The sequence below is a fragment of the Pecten maximus genome, chromosome 9 (genome assembly GCF_902652985.1).
Source record: "Pecten maximus chromosome 9, xPecMax1.1, whole genome shotgun sequence".
Lineage (NCBI taxonomy): Eukaryota > Metazoa > Mollusca > Bivalvia > Pectinida > Pectinidae > Pecten > Pecten maximus.
In genome coordinates this window covers 3,248,697-3,263,935 of record NC_047023.1, presented here as the reverse complement: position 1 = coordinate 3,263,935, position 15,239 = coordinate 3,248,697, and the positions used below count along the sequence as shown (strand labels likewise).

At 35.5% G+C, this 15,239-nt stretch overlaps 1 protein-coding gene across 1 annotated transcript in view; it reads left to right on the top strand.

The window, feature by feature from the left end:
- LOC117334821 (ankyrin repeat domain-containing protein 50-like) overlaps window positions 1-15,239 on the top strand; it is an 83,908-nt gene that overhangs the window by 29,333 nt on the left and 39,336 nt on the right. Inside the window, exon 6 of the mRNA XM_033894639.1 lies at window positions 11,374-11,451. Within this exon, the coding sequence (XP_033750530.1) occupies window positions 11,374-11,451 (78 nt within the window). The remainder of the gene's footprint in view (window positions 1-11,373; window positions 11,452-15,239) is intronic.

Sequence of the window (15,239 nt, the reverse complement as noted above, 5' to 3'; positions counted from 1 at the left end):
AAATATATACATGAATCTACATAAATTAGTATGTCTGACACAATGACACAATTATTGATGTAGAAATTAATTAATGTACACGGAAAACATGATTCTAATGTACTGTAAAATAAACTATAAATGGTAAGATATACATACTTATGCTATGCGTGTGTGTAAGGAGCAGTGTGTGTGTGTGTGTGTGTGTGTGTGTGTGTGTGTGTGTGAGAGAGAGAGATGACATTCAAGTTGTTAGAAGAAAGAAAGAAGAAAGACGTATGGCGAATGATAGCCTTCTTACACGAGGACATTTATGTATCTGTAGCTTTGAAAAAATAAATTTATTTGAACCTGAAAAAAAAAACGAAAAAAAAACAACACTTTCATTCAAACTGGCACGGTGCACACTATATGCGACCGTCATTAGCAAACATTCATCTTTAACCTACCGTGTCACGCAATACGAATTATTACATCCAAAACACAATAATCCGTGAATGGATACGCAGACACTGTTAAGCTACTACTGGATAAAGGAGCCGACGTAAAAAAGGTTGGTTAACTAAACATTTCAATGGAAGCTCTATGGTGATGCTCTATTTTAACATTTCTTGAACTGTCACGATTCAATGAATTAAGCATTTTATCGTCTCATCGGTGTTTACTGAGGTAGAGACAGTTTAAAACATTAATTGAAGAAAATCTTTTTCATTTTGGATTATGATTCTTGATGCCCCATAAGATTATCATTAGAAACAGGCCTAATCAGGCTGAGGCCGGGACACGTCTTGTGTCCAATTCGTATAACAATAACTTGCTCACAGTTTTTATTGAATTCCTTTTCAAGTCATTGTGTATGTATTTATATGTTTCGTTGATTTTTACCCAATATATGCTAATGATTTCATCTGAATACGTTATATTGATATTGAAATAATATAGTGTACGTTCGCTCGTTATTGTACTGAAAGATGGCCTATATCCATCGTATTCCGTCCGTCGTCGTCCACCGTGCGCCGTCAGTACGGCAGACTTTTTCTTTCTAAATGCTATTCCTCTTTAATCCTTTGGTGGATTACTTTCAAATTTGGTTTGAAGCATCATTGGGGAGGGCAATCGTATTTTATATAAATGAGGCTGGTTTGACCCCTGGGCCCCGATGAGTGGGGCCTCAAATGGTGAATATTTGCTATAAAATCCTACTCCTCCTTTACCCTTGAGTAAATTACAACTAAATTTGGTGTGAAACATCATTTGGACAATCATATTTATATAAATGAGGCTGGTGTGATCCAGGGCCAGAGGGATGGGGCCCCAAAAAGGTCAATTTGGTGAATATTTGGTATTAAATTCTACTCTTTCTTTACCCTTGGGTGGATTGCATCCAAATTTTGTGTGAAAAATCATGTCTTATGTGAATAAGGCAAGTCTGACCCCTGGGGCCTCAGTAGTGGGGTCCCAAAAGGGGAACTTTGGTAAATTATTGCTTTAAAACCCTACTCTTCTTTAACCCTTGGTTGGATAACATCTAAATTTTGTTTTAATTATTATAAGGAGATTGCAATCACAATATTTATAAGTGATGCTTATGAGGACAGAAGGGTGAAGCCCCAAAAGGAGAACTTGACAAACATTTTCCTTTAAAATCACTCTCCTTCTTAATGCCTGTATTGATTACAACCAAATTTAATTTGAAACATTTTAAGGGAACAGCAATCACAATTTATATAAATGAGACAGGTCTTAGCCCTGGGGCGTCCAAAAGGAACACTTAGGTTAAATATTGCTTTAAAATGCTACTCCTCTTTAATGCCCTTATTGATTACAACAATATTTAGTTTGAAACATCATTGGGGAAGGGAAATCATTTAGTGATATAAATGAGGCCGGTCCGACCCATTAGGACAGAGAGATGTGCCCATAAAATGGGAACTTGGCTGAAATTTTGCTTTAAAATGCTGCTCCGTCTTTAAGCCAAAAACGATAAAAACCAGATTTGATCTGAAACATGACTGCCTGCGTATATAAATGATTTATGGTAATGATGCTGGATTCAGGGGTGTGTTCCTGCTGTAAGTGTTTGTCAGATGACCGTTAAGGCCCATGGGCCTCTTGTTATAAAGGAGGTAGAGTATAGAATACTTTCAAAACTATTAACCTCAACTTCTTTTCTAAGTTTTTGCATTGAAATGATGTGCTTATTTCTAGCAGATGATATATGGTCGGCTCACCTGGACCCAAATAACTGTAAAAATAACCCGTCTATTGTCCCTTTAACAAGTATCTTCTTCAGGCCTGGTGGTAACAATCAGAGATTATAATAGGGATTGCTGAAAAAAACAGTAAACTCGTTAATCAGTCATAATTATTTGAGTGTCTATGATTAGTGGTTGGTTCCCTTCTGTTGTCATCGTTTTAGAAAAAAACCTTTTATCAAGTCCCCATGCACGTTTTGGCCCTTTTTGTGGGAACATACATACTTGTCGGTTACATACTCCCCTATTGTAGAACTTCCAACAAACTCGGGGCTGGTTTTGAGTTGTTTTTTGGTGATAGAAGGAAATCATCGTTCCCTCCCCGCCTTGTCATGTTGCAGATCATGATCTGAGTACAAAGGTCATAGTTTTTACTTTTCCAGGTCGGCACTATTTCCCATTTACGGAAGTTATAGTCATAGTGTTTGTGTGTCTAGGGTGTTAACAGCATTGTTATATGTTTGGGTTTGCCTGTTGAAGTTTAATAATATAGACAAAAGCAATTACACATAATGCCTCATTCTATTTTTCAAAAGTATGGATTTTGTAATGTGGTCTTTTGAATCTTGGGACAAGGCAAAATTCTCTGGTGCTGTTTTTATGTCAAATATTTTAGTTTTTTACTCACAAATCATAGTGTTTATCACTGTGTACTAATTTTCCAATATTTCGACTTTCCATTTCGGGTCAATGTTGCTGTCTCGTGACCTTATAATACTACCGTTTCCTAGTTTTTGATAGTTTATTGGTACTGTCTGTTTGAAGTTGTTGAACACTATTATCAAACATGAGAACATAACTGCCAGAAGGTGGCTGTTCCGTCCATGATATCAATCGTTAAATAAGCTGTTTTTCTCCTTATAGTCTGACTTAGGGTCTGATGAATATGACTGTTCTAAGAAAACAGTTAAAATTATATCAATGTGTGTCCTTTGTTACTTTGTTACCTTAATCACACTTGATATAACATGGTTTCAAATATTTGCAACATAAAGTGTACGCAAACCAATTATATAGTGTCGCCGATGTGTTATGGCACAATGTAAAAATTACCATGAAACATTTTATTTGTAATAAAATGTTTTTTATTCTTTTGTTTTATTCTGTATTGTCTAAGTTATTTTTTTTTGTATTAATACCAATTGTAAAACTAAAAGATTTTTGTGACTCGTTTATGTCTCGTATAAACCGTCTACTTGTCAGGTCGGATAAACACCATATATGGAAGTAATTAGACAAAAGTATCGGTCAAATGACACGGAAACACAGGACTCGCAAATTAACCATATGCAATACAATTATAGGCAGCATGATGTTGTCGGATCTTTATTTACTTTATCGATCCATCTGTTAATAATATAGAGTAGTGCAAGAAATATCGTGTGTAACGTATTAGCGTTCATGCTCAGCTGTACGTCACAAGATAATCGAGAAAGACATTGGCTGTTTCTAGGGAACTATTCACTCATATATCGGCAGGTTTGAATAGAGTTTGCCAATGTAAGATAGCTATGTAAGATCAACCTATCTTACATAGTTTTCAAAAAAAAAATAAGAAAAAAGAAACATTCTGTAGATATATATATATGCCATACTAACAATAAACCGATAGTGTTACACAGTTAAACGATTACATATTTCATTGAGCAAAAATATCACTCCGTTACTGTAATGCAGGACAAGGCTTACAAGCCTTTTGTAACATTATAGTAGACTAGCCTACCCTCCAGGCCGATCATTTGCCATTAAAAACCTGCAAACACACACACTCTGCAGGTAATGCTAGGAAGTTGAATAAAAGCCATATATTTAAAAGTTTTATTAAAATATTAAACACCAAAACCAATCAAGTGGTTCTGTCTGCCTCAGCACAGAGGTCTGAAATTTTGTTAAATTTAGGCATACTCAGTAACCTGTGTATTTGGAATAATTCAGACGTTTTCAGACTGATAAATGTGCGAACATTCGATAAAAATGACACACCTCGATGTTCATATCAGAACATATTTATTATAATTGTAACACAGAGTGTATATTTGTGTAGAGTAAGCTAACTGTTGTCCTAGCCATCCAATATGATCGTCGTTATCGACGGACCAACAATCGTCTTTCCATCAGGAAAACCGGTTAAACAGATATAAACTTATGTCACCAGAAAATCACCGTAAATATTGCCATCAACGAAACACCGTCATGTCATGGCGGTCGAGATCAACACCGCTTCTATTAGCCTTGAATAATGAATGAAAATCCCAATGACAGTCGTGACGTCATGCATTAATGAAGTGTTTTTTTTTAAAATGTGACTGGGCAACAAAAAGTACAGTGTGTCCTGTAAAATGATAAAACATGTCCAGGTGCAAACTCGCTGCTTTTTCCAAGTATTGTTGATAGAAACTTCTTTTTCTCGAATGTTGAAAGTTTGATCACGGCCATTTAAAAACACAGTCAAGATACGTTAATTTTTGTCGGCGAATTAGGGGCCGCGGTGGCCGATTGGTAAAGGTGTCCCAAAACATTATCACTAGCCCTTCACCTATGGGGTGTGAGTTAGGGTAAGTGGGCAGTTGCCAGGTACTGACCGGGGCGATTGTTTTTCTTCAAGTACTCCGGCTTTCCTCCACCTCCAATACCTGGCACGTCCTTAAATGACCCTGGCTGTTAAAAGGCACTAAGAAAAATCAAAGTCGGCGTTAGTGTTCTTGGTATAAAAATAAACAAAAAAACAAAAAACAACAAATAAAGAAATTAAAAAAAATATATAAGAAAATGGATGGCTGAGAGATTCTTTTGACAGAAATTTGGTAGTGATATGAGAGAAAAACTCTTTTATTATGTGTGTATGTAGACTAGGGATATTATTCCACCCTTGGCTAGCCTCGGGATTTACCACATTTGGTGACCCGTCAGTTGGATACACACATATGAAACAATCTTGTATGCTTTGTCATGAATTCATTGGTAATTACTGATGTGGGTTCGTAGATATTTCATGTTTTTAACAATTGCAATATTTTAGTCCATATCCTTATTCTATCGTCTATCATCCATATTTTCGTATCGTTTTCCTCGCCAATTTTCTCATGAACATTATGTTACCGCTTTATCAATGTACTGCATGTGAATTTCCACAAACATTTACTTTTTAGAACATCTGCTTCTTAAGATATTACACATTATGTCAAATATTACATTTAATCAAATTCTTCTTTTTGTATAAGATAGTTTGCAAAAACAATTCAAAACATTATTAAATTTTCATTTTTGTTACAAATACTGATTTGAATGAAGTGTAGTGAGAGGCGCTAATTCATTTTCCGTAAAGTCGAATTTGCAGTCCCCTAATACACCTACATACCAAATTTAATCGAAATCGAACAATATCTTAATTTTGACCAATTAGACGCCAGCCATTGGCGGCCATATTTTTTAAATGTAAAAGTGAGGTTACAAGAGTAACCGCTGTCCCATGATGTACCTGCATATCAAATGTCATCAAAATCGGACATTATCTTAAATTGGACCAATCAGAGGCCTTAAAAAGGCGGCCATTTTGTTAAATGCGAAAGTGAGGCTACAAGATTGACCGGTGTCCAATTATGTACCTACATACCAAATCTCATTGAAATCAGACAATATCTAAATGTTGACCAATCAGTGGTCAGTATAAATGGCGGTCATTTTGTTATAACGTTTAAGTGAGGTGATGAGAGTGAACAGCGCCAGGCGTACGCTCGTACGCCCGGGGCGTCCACCTCATTTTTTTCGAAATAGTCTTTTTACGCCCCGGGTCAAGCTTGTATCCCGTTTATTTATTTATTTATTTATTTATTTTTGTTTTGTTTTTTTATTTCTTCCGGATTGTTGAAATCCCTACCAGGCATTCCGATTCAGCAGGGGGGTGTTTTTATCATATTTTACATCTATTGAAATTTTTTTTTTTAGTGGACTTCGCTGTAGTGAAAACTAGAGGAGTATCATTGACAAACCTTTAGTAAGCATGTTTCTCGAGTTACATTTATAATAAATAGAATATAGTCGTCAAAGCATTAAAGGAACATTCCTTCGTTCGGACATCAGAAGCATGCAAAATTTCTATTGATGAAATAAACATACATATGTATGTCCGAATTCGGATTATATGAGTGTTTGTGTCCAATAGTAATGAAATTAACGCCGAAATGTACCGAAAAAAATGATGTCATACACAAATATCGTCTGTCTTTGCGGTATTTGTGATACTTCGGGGCGAATTATAAATTTTCGAGACTTGCTACTTAAAAAACTCCGGTTTACCTTGAAAATTAACTGCCGTATTAATGTACTCCAAGGGAAAAATACGCATTTTTTTTTATTTTGTTTCATTTTGACGACATAAACTCTATTAAAACGAAAGAATGTCGATTGATAAACTCGTTCAATAAATTCAATATTGCTAGATCTGGTGCTAGATTCTCTATATCAGCAACCTAACATATAAGTTTGTTGTCTTTTTATTGTCAAACGACAATCATATGATGTACTAAATTAATTTTGTCCCTTTTCCCGAAGAAACAATTATCTTATTGTGTTGTCTGGGGAGGTATAACGGCTCGGGTAGTATCAGACAAGAACTATTATAATAAAGAATAAGTTCCCTCGGGAAAGGGGATAATCTGATAGATCATTAGTTACTGATATTTTTTTAGGGGCATTCATGGGGAAAAAAGGCAATTCCAAGAAATTTGGCTAAAAAAATATCCATGTATGCGGTATTCTCTGTCACAGGATTCAGTCTACTGTGCATACTGTGTATTTTTTGGAAGTCAAGGAGAGGATGCAAAAGAACGCACAACGTTTGGTAAAACATCATCAGTTACCGATTGGAGTAACATCAGTAAGTTTGTGGCTCGACACACTTCTGGCAATTCCGTCCACCACGATAATGTCTCTGTCGGCGAGGAGTTTGTGCGTATTGTAAAGGACGGGAAACCCGATATCATCAGCCATGTCTTATCTCATCATCGTGACAACGTTGAAAAAAATAGGCATATTCTGAAAGCCATTTTAAAAGTGATCTTATTTTGTGGCAAACAAAATATTGCCCTCCGTGGTCATGAAGACCAAAAAGGAAATTTCCATGTTCTTTTACGATTTAGTGCAGAGAATGACCATATCCTGACTGAGCATTTGGCCAACTCTGACCCAAGAGCGAAATATACATCGCCACATATACAAAACGAGTTGATTGAGTTGTGCACGTATTTCTTGTTTAGTTGGACTAATGAAACTGCCACCAGAATACTGGAGATTACTCCTAAGGTCCTCTGTAAATCACGTCGGCGTACACATCCAAACAGGCCTAGCTACGCGCCTGTATCATTATCAAATTCATCAAAATTCCACAATATCTTAATTTGGACCAATCAGAGGCCAGTTGGCGGCCATTTTCTTTAAATGTGAATATGAGGTTACAAGTGTGACCGGTGTCCATAGATGTACTTACACAGCAAATTTCATCAAAGTCAGACAATAACTAAATTTGGACCAATCAGAGTCCAGGAAATGGCAACCATTTTGTTGAAATGTGAAAATGGGTTTAAGAGAAAGACTGGTGTCCCATGATGCATCTATATATATACATATCAAATGTCATTAAAATCAGACGGACAATATATCTTAATTTGGACCAATTAAAGACCAGGAAATGACAACAATTATGTTACAAAAGTTAAAGTGAGGTTATAAGAGTAACCGGTGACTCATGATGTACCTACATACCAAAATTCATTGCAATCGGACAATTTCTAAATTTGGACAAATATCCTCGAAAAATTGGGATTAACTCGTTCAGATAGGAATATCCAGGATTTGAGGGGAATTTGCTCGCCCCAATATTAATCTTTGAGAAAATTGAAATAAATCACACTTGCATGAGGAAAATCCCATTTTTGTATTAATTCCCCAGTGGAACATAATGATACAAATGAGAGAAGGAAAATTGTTTCTTTGTTTGAAATAGCCATTTCCTTAAAATGATATTTCGAGACTTTCCCCATAGTTTAAAGTCAGTATCATTGTCTTTGTCAGACAATGTCAGTGGTCCATGTTGAACAGATTCGGAAATTGTTTATAACATTTTTACTTATTTGAAAATTTTGCAACTTCTTCAGTAGTGTTTGGAATCACTTTTGAGTTCATGATCGATCATCATCATATCGATAATTGATCGATCATGAATAGAACTTAAGGGAAATATCTGGAAAAGCATTTAATTAATATGAATGGTACACTATAATTAATCAAATATCAAGAACAGGTGAGCGAGTTATCTCCCTTTTTCTATCACAGATGAAAATAAGGTCATTGGCAAGTTTTAAATTGTTTTATGTGAATTTGAACAATAATTTATGTAAGCTTAACCATGCATAATAAATCATGTTTTTATTTGTCAATACCTTTTATCACGTAGCAGTGTACACCAGTTTGCCCAGTTTCTGAAAATTAAGAGGCAATTATCTCTTACTCTTAGATATATTTGCTTTGTTAGCTTGGGTTATTACCCTGTGAAAAGCCAGAGTCAGTTTGAGGCTGGGTCTCCTTGTAGTAGTTAGTGACTACCTCTGAACAACATGCAGGAAGCCTGTCTGTCCACATGCCATGAAACAATTGACATAATTTTAGTAAAATTTTGTCAGAACTGGTTTCCCACACAATGTTTTCTTTGGCACATGTTAACAAAAGGTTGAAATATGTTGATATGGAATTTATAATAACGCAACTTATAGATATCTGAAAGTTTACTAATTGATGAAATGTCTACATAGACTATTTTGTTAAAATGAGATAGCTTAAACCTGGAAACTCTTTGATTTTGTCAAATAATTTTCCATCTTATACCTTTTGTATTAATATAAGTCGAAATTAATTTAATTTCAAAGAAAAAAACAAAACATGACATCTTACTACACCCAAAGTAACTGAAAATTTACTTAATGCGACATAATAATTGACAGCATTCTAGCATAAATTTATCAGAACAGATTTCTTGCATATTTGTTTCTGCGGTGCATAAAAGTGAAAGGTTTAAATATGTTGTTTGGTAGTTGAGGCAAATATATTTGAAAATTTACTTCATTTATCTATTAATGCAAAAGATGATACAATTTGACCCTGTCCTAAGAACCATCTCAATAAATATCAGCTGGTCAAGATTTCAAAACATAAACATGTATCAACTAAAGGTTACGAAACAGTAGGCCTAATTTCATTTAACAAACAAACAATTAAGAAAATAAATATGCATGTAACATATCTAAACGTCGCCTGTGTCTTAATGAACACGTATGACATTGACTGTAGATCTACTGGAAGCTTACGAGATAACAAATTTGTTATCGAAAAAAATGCAACGCTGGTCTGGGTCGACGATGAATACTGATCCTGTCAAGCAACAAATTTGGTCATAGTAGAACAGCTATAACCTCAAATGTCACTTTTAATATGATATAATATTTTTAAAAAATCCTAGTCCTGACGGGAAAATGTAATACAGCTAACTTAGACTGCAGCTAAACACCTTTGAGTCGAACGGGTAAGCAGCGTGAAGTCCCCGGTGTTATTCCATCCGGAACTCCTCGGGGAATCATTTCAGCGACAATACCCGATGAGTTCAGTATGACGTTATTCTATAGTTGTCCTTTATATATGCGGACAAGCCGACCAAACCAGTTGTGTCAATAGTTTATTACGTATAAATTTCATACATCAATCATAACGGACCTATGTTTCTGCAGGCTTTGAAAGACATCATCAAGATGATTCGCCCTAAACAAATATAAAACCGGCTGATCCATAATTATATTAATGCTAACAACTTTATATGCCTATCCGGTCTATCTCTTCAACCGCTAAACGAATGGAAACGACCGGTCTTACGTCATCAAAACAGGCAGCCTATTTATAGGAAAATACCCCTTTCGAGTGGAAAAATACTGAGAAGGTCGAAAAAATAGGCCATTTTCAAAACAATCTTGTGACCGTTCTGTTTAAGATATCGAAAAACTAAACAGACCGTTTTTTTCAGGAAACATTTATCTATTTACATTATATATGTTTCTGGGGTTTTGTTGGAATTTTGAGGGCGATTTTAAACATAACCTCTTATTCAAAATGACGATTTGAGCATGTTTGACCCAAAATATCTCATAAATACGAATTTCCACAGGGATAACCGATACATCCGGACCTAGATCGAGTCGAGTTTTACAATGGTTCAAAACCCCATCAAAACTGTATGTGCCATTTTTCCACCCCCAAATCGCTACAATAGCCGGCAAAAATCGCGAATTAGCTCATACTAGAGTTATCGCCCCTTACTACACTTCATTCTTTATCAATCTTCGTCATTTCGATAGAAAAAGATTCTATGGTTTTACTAATATTGTATAACCGTAGCATCTAAACAGTAATGTAAATACTGCCTAATGCATTATTACACATTTATTACCCTGCAAAGTGATTAATAGAAAACGTAAATAGAATGTACATTATATACATTTTACTTTCAATATTTTCGCATTTTATTTCTCTTTCTTTCTATATGTCATTTTTGTATTAAGTTACACTTTCTTTCATTCAATTCTTTGATATAACAAGTAGGGATGTAAATATATATATATTTGTAGTACTTTTCCCGATAGGAAATACATGTTATATTGACGGTCCATGCAATCTTTCTATATTTTCTTTTATTGAAGTAAGATTTTTTATCCGAAGCCGAACGTGGTCACAGAGACATATGTTAAAGGAAATATTGATATCATTTACGATTCAATGACTAAATCAGTTGTCAGTGTTTCAGTGTTTACCGAGACGGTTAAAGACGACATTGTATACAGTAACGATTTTTTTTCATTTGGGGTATAAAACATCGTAACTGGAAAGAAATACAGATTAAACTACTCCAACAAAACCTTGATTATAGCCCAACATTATCTATATAAGATACGTATATTATACTATTAGGCATGTTTTAATTATTGTTTTATATAGTGATCGATAAAAACACAGCCACATCACACATGGAATATGAACACATTATTTTCGATAACGTATATCGTTTGTCAATGGTGTAATTCTATGACTCATTTTGTTACAGGGATTGATGGGTGCAGCAGAAGGTGGTCACATAGACATGGTCAATTTTCTCCTGGATAGAGGAGCTGATCCGGCTAAGGTCAGTCTACCAAACGATTTTCATTTTGAGATATGTTGATAGCAGACATGATTCGATAATTTGATTATTTTTTCAAATAGCAGTGTTTACCGAGGCTAAGTCGGCATTTTAATCAGTTTTGAACTCAACAATTTACCTTAATATAGAAGATAGATCATCATTGTTGGTAACTCCTCAGAAACAGACCCAATCATGCTAATAAAATAACGCGTTACATAGCCATTTGTATACCAATAGATTGCTATAGAGCTACCATTAATTGTTTCATTGTTATATGTATTGTGTACATCACATCACCAGAACATCTTTGTGATATGGTAATGATGTTAAGTTTTTCATTTGAATAAGATAACAGTGGGCATTCAGCAAATACGAGTTCTTTAATAAAAAAAATCGTTGCTGTGAGTCAACATTGTCGTATTACGAATTAAATTCAACTTTAAAGTAATCTTAATAAGGTTATCACACAGAGATACAGATATCGATTCCGTGAACATTAAACCCGGAACAAATAATGTTTGAATTCTACTGCAAACTTGAGGTATTGCAAAGGAAACCTTGATGGAGGATTAACTAGCCGTACAACACATCACGAATGGGGATAACTTAATACGTAAGTGTAAGCGTAGTAATCCAGGAGTTCTCAACATATCAACATTGATTAGTCAATCAACAATCTTCACCTGTCAATCAACAATCTTCACCGTAAATGTGCTTCTTTCATTTCATCAAGAAGGACATTTATTTTTAAACAGACGACGGGTTTTTACAATTGGCCGTCGATCAAACTTATTTAAACCAAATATTTTAATTGGAATCGCACTTTCCCGAGGATGTATTGAATATTAACCCATCAATCCTAATGAAAACCACGTCTTTTTCCTACTGTTCAACAATATCCCGCTAGTTACCTACCTTCAATCAATTCAAGCCATTAAACATGTTCTAATTGTTTGTAGATCCCAGTTCCTATCAATATAATTTCAATTAAGATGTTCCATATCTCAAACTCTTTGAATGCTGTCCGTGTCGATATGATTAGTTTGATTGTTATAAAAACGTTTATAGTTTACCACATGGAGATCCAGTCGTTATACCGCATAATTGAGTTTATCTCAGTATGTGCTGATTATTTCTGATGACCTCAATAAAATGTCACGTAAAATAGATGATTTGTACGATTACAGATCATTGTGGCAAGTCAAAATCAACTACAATGTCGTGTTTGAAATGATATTGAAAATATAAAACAATCGAATAAGTCTTTTGGCAAGTGTTGATACTAATTGGTTGTTTGATACGACCTTAATACCAGCTTCGAGAGATCGAGGTTTCATCCAAATACATTGAACTTGGGTCTGATTTAGTGTACACTGATCAGATACACGAGATGAGAAGAACGCAGGTTTAGTCAGATATTGATAAAAAAAAATCAGCATGTCTGTAATAAGGTGATTAAGTGATATGATTATTTAAATTATTGATTACATAACTGATCAGGGATAACTGAGCCACACGACAGTGAACAAAATATGTTTAGTCATAAATTCATTGGTAATTACATGTACTTATTCACATGACACTATTTATCAAATCTTACACTTATCAAGTTATAATGTTGTTTGTTCAGAGACATTTCATTAAAACACGAGGGAAGACGAGGTATAGGTCCACAACTAAATAAATAATACAAGAAACTGACTTCGGGAATACTTTTAGAATTAATATAGATGTTGTGATAGTAAGTGTACATAAAGGCGCAGCTGCACAAATGTCTAACACGACCATCGAGGCTAACAATGATGAAACATTTTGTGATTTATTCATCAAGCAGAACAGCATCTGACATGCAATTCGATAATCTGGAGAAGATTAAATTATCAGCTACGCCTTTAAAACTTGAATCGATGCAAATATCATATAAAATCATTGCTCTGTCTGAGTGTGCAGAGTTGAAATGTAAATTTGTTGTAATATAATAATCAGTATTGTTTTCATCTATCTTCCAGGATGTATACAATTTCGCTTTGAGATCTAGTATTGCAATTTATTGTAATGTGGTCAAGAGTAATTATTATTGTTCACTTATTTCCTCTGTTCGGTTTAGGTTTAGTTTAAACATATTCTATTGTATCATAAATATACAAAGGGATCGGGCACAAGTTTTCAAACTTATATAAAGCCCTTTCCCCAAAACAATATACAACACAAACATTTACTCAAGTTGACGTTAGAATCTACATAAAGTGATTTTATTGTTTTGAAAATGTTAGTTTAAGAAGAGTAGAGATAGAGTGATAATTAGAGGGAAATATAGGAAGAGAATTTAGAAGTCTCCTTCATTTACAATTTAATTTACAATTTTTGAAGAATGCTAATTAGTCGGTGATCTTTCTTGACTCAGCTGATATTTGTTGACATTACATTTCCATACTTTCAGCTATTCAATGTTCATCATATCTCATGCCATGTTTTGCTTTAACTATTGTCTTTTCTTTTCTTCTGATATATCCGTTCCGCAAATACCATATTGAATCGAGAAAGATCAGACGCTGTCGTTAGTTATATATGCATATATATCATTAAAGGGAGGTGATAGGAAGGGAGTGATAGAGGGAGAATAGTGGGGAGGGAGATACAGAAATCAAAATATGTTTGTATCACGAATATAATTGCTGAGTGTGCAGACATATTTTTTTCGTTTTCTTCCTTTGTAAAATGAGGACTTCCATGTAATATCAGTTGCATGTCTAGTGGGATGAACTCATTTAACTCGCGATACCATTTTTAGCTCACCTGGTCCGAAGGACCAAGGTGAGCTTATGCCATACCGTGGCGTCCGTCGTACGTCGTCTGTCGTCCGTCGTCCGTCGTCCGTCTGTCGTCCGTCTGTCGTCCGTCGTCCGTCCGTCCGTCAACAATTGACTTATTCTTCATAACCGCTGATCAGAATTCGATCAAATTTGGTCAGAAGCATCCCTATGGGTAGGGGACTCAAAATTGTACATATGATGGGGCTGGCCCCCAGGGGCCTGAGGGGCGGGACCAAAAGAGGTCAATTTTGCTATATTGATATAAACGACTTCTTCTCTGAAACTGAGCAATGGATAGCGCTCATATTTGCCTGGTAGCATCACTATGGGGTGAGGATTCAAAATTGTACAAATGATGGGGCTGGCCCCCCAGGGGCCTGAGGGGCGAGGCCAAATGTGGTCAATTTGGCTATATTGATAAAATCGACTTCTTCTCTGAAACCGAGCAATGGATATTGCTCATATTTGCCTGGTATCATCACTATGGGGTGAGGATTCAAAATTGTAAAAATGATGGGGCTGGCCCCCCAGGGGCCTGAGGGGCGGGGCCAAATGTGGTCAATTTGGCTATATTGATAAAAACGACTTCTTCTCTGAAACCAAGCAATGTATATCGCTCATATTTGCCTGGTATCATCACTACGGGGTGGGGGATTCAAAATTGTACAAATGATGGGGCTGTTCCCCCAGGGGTCTGAGGGGCGGGGCCAAATATGGTCAATTTAGCTATATTGATATAAACGACTTCTTCTCTGAAACCGAGCAATGGATATCGCTCATATTTGACTGGTAGCATCACTATGGGGTGAGGATTCAAAATTGTACAAATGATGGGGCTGGCCACCCAGGGGCCTGAGGGGCGGGGCCAAATGTGGTCAATTTGGCTATATTGATATAAACGACTTCTGCTCTGAAACTAAGCAATGGATATCACTCATATTTGCCTGGTAGCATCCCTATAGGGGTGGGGATTCA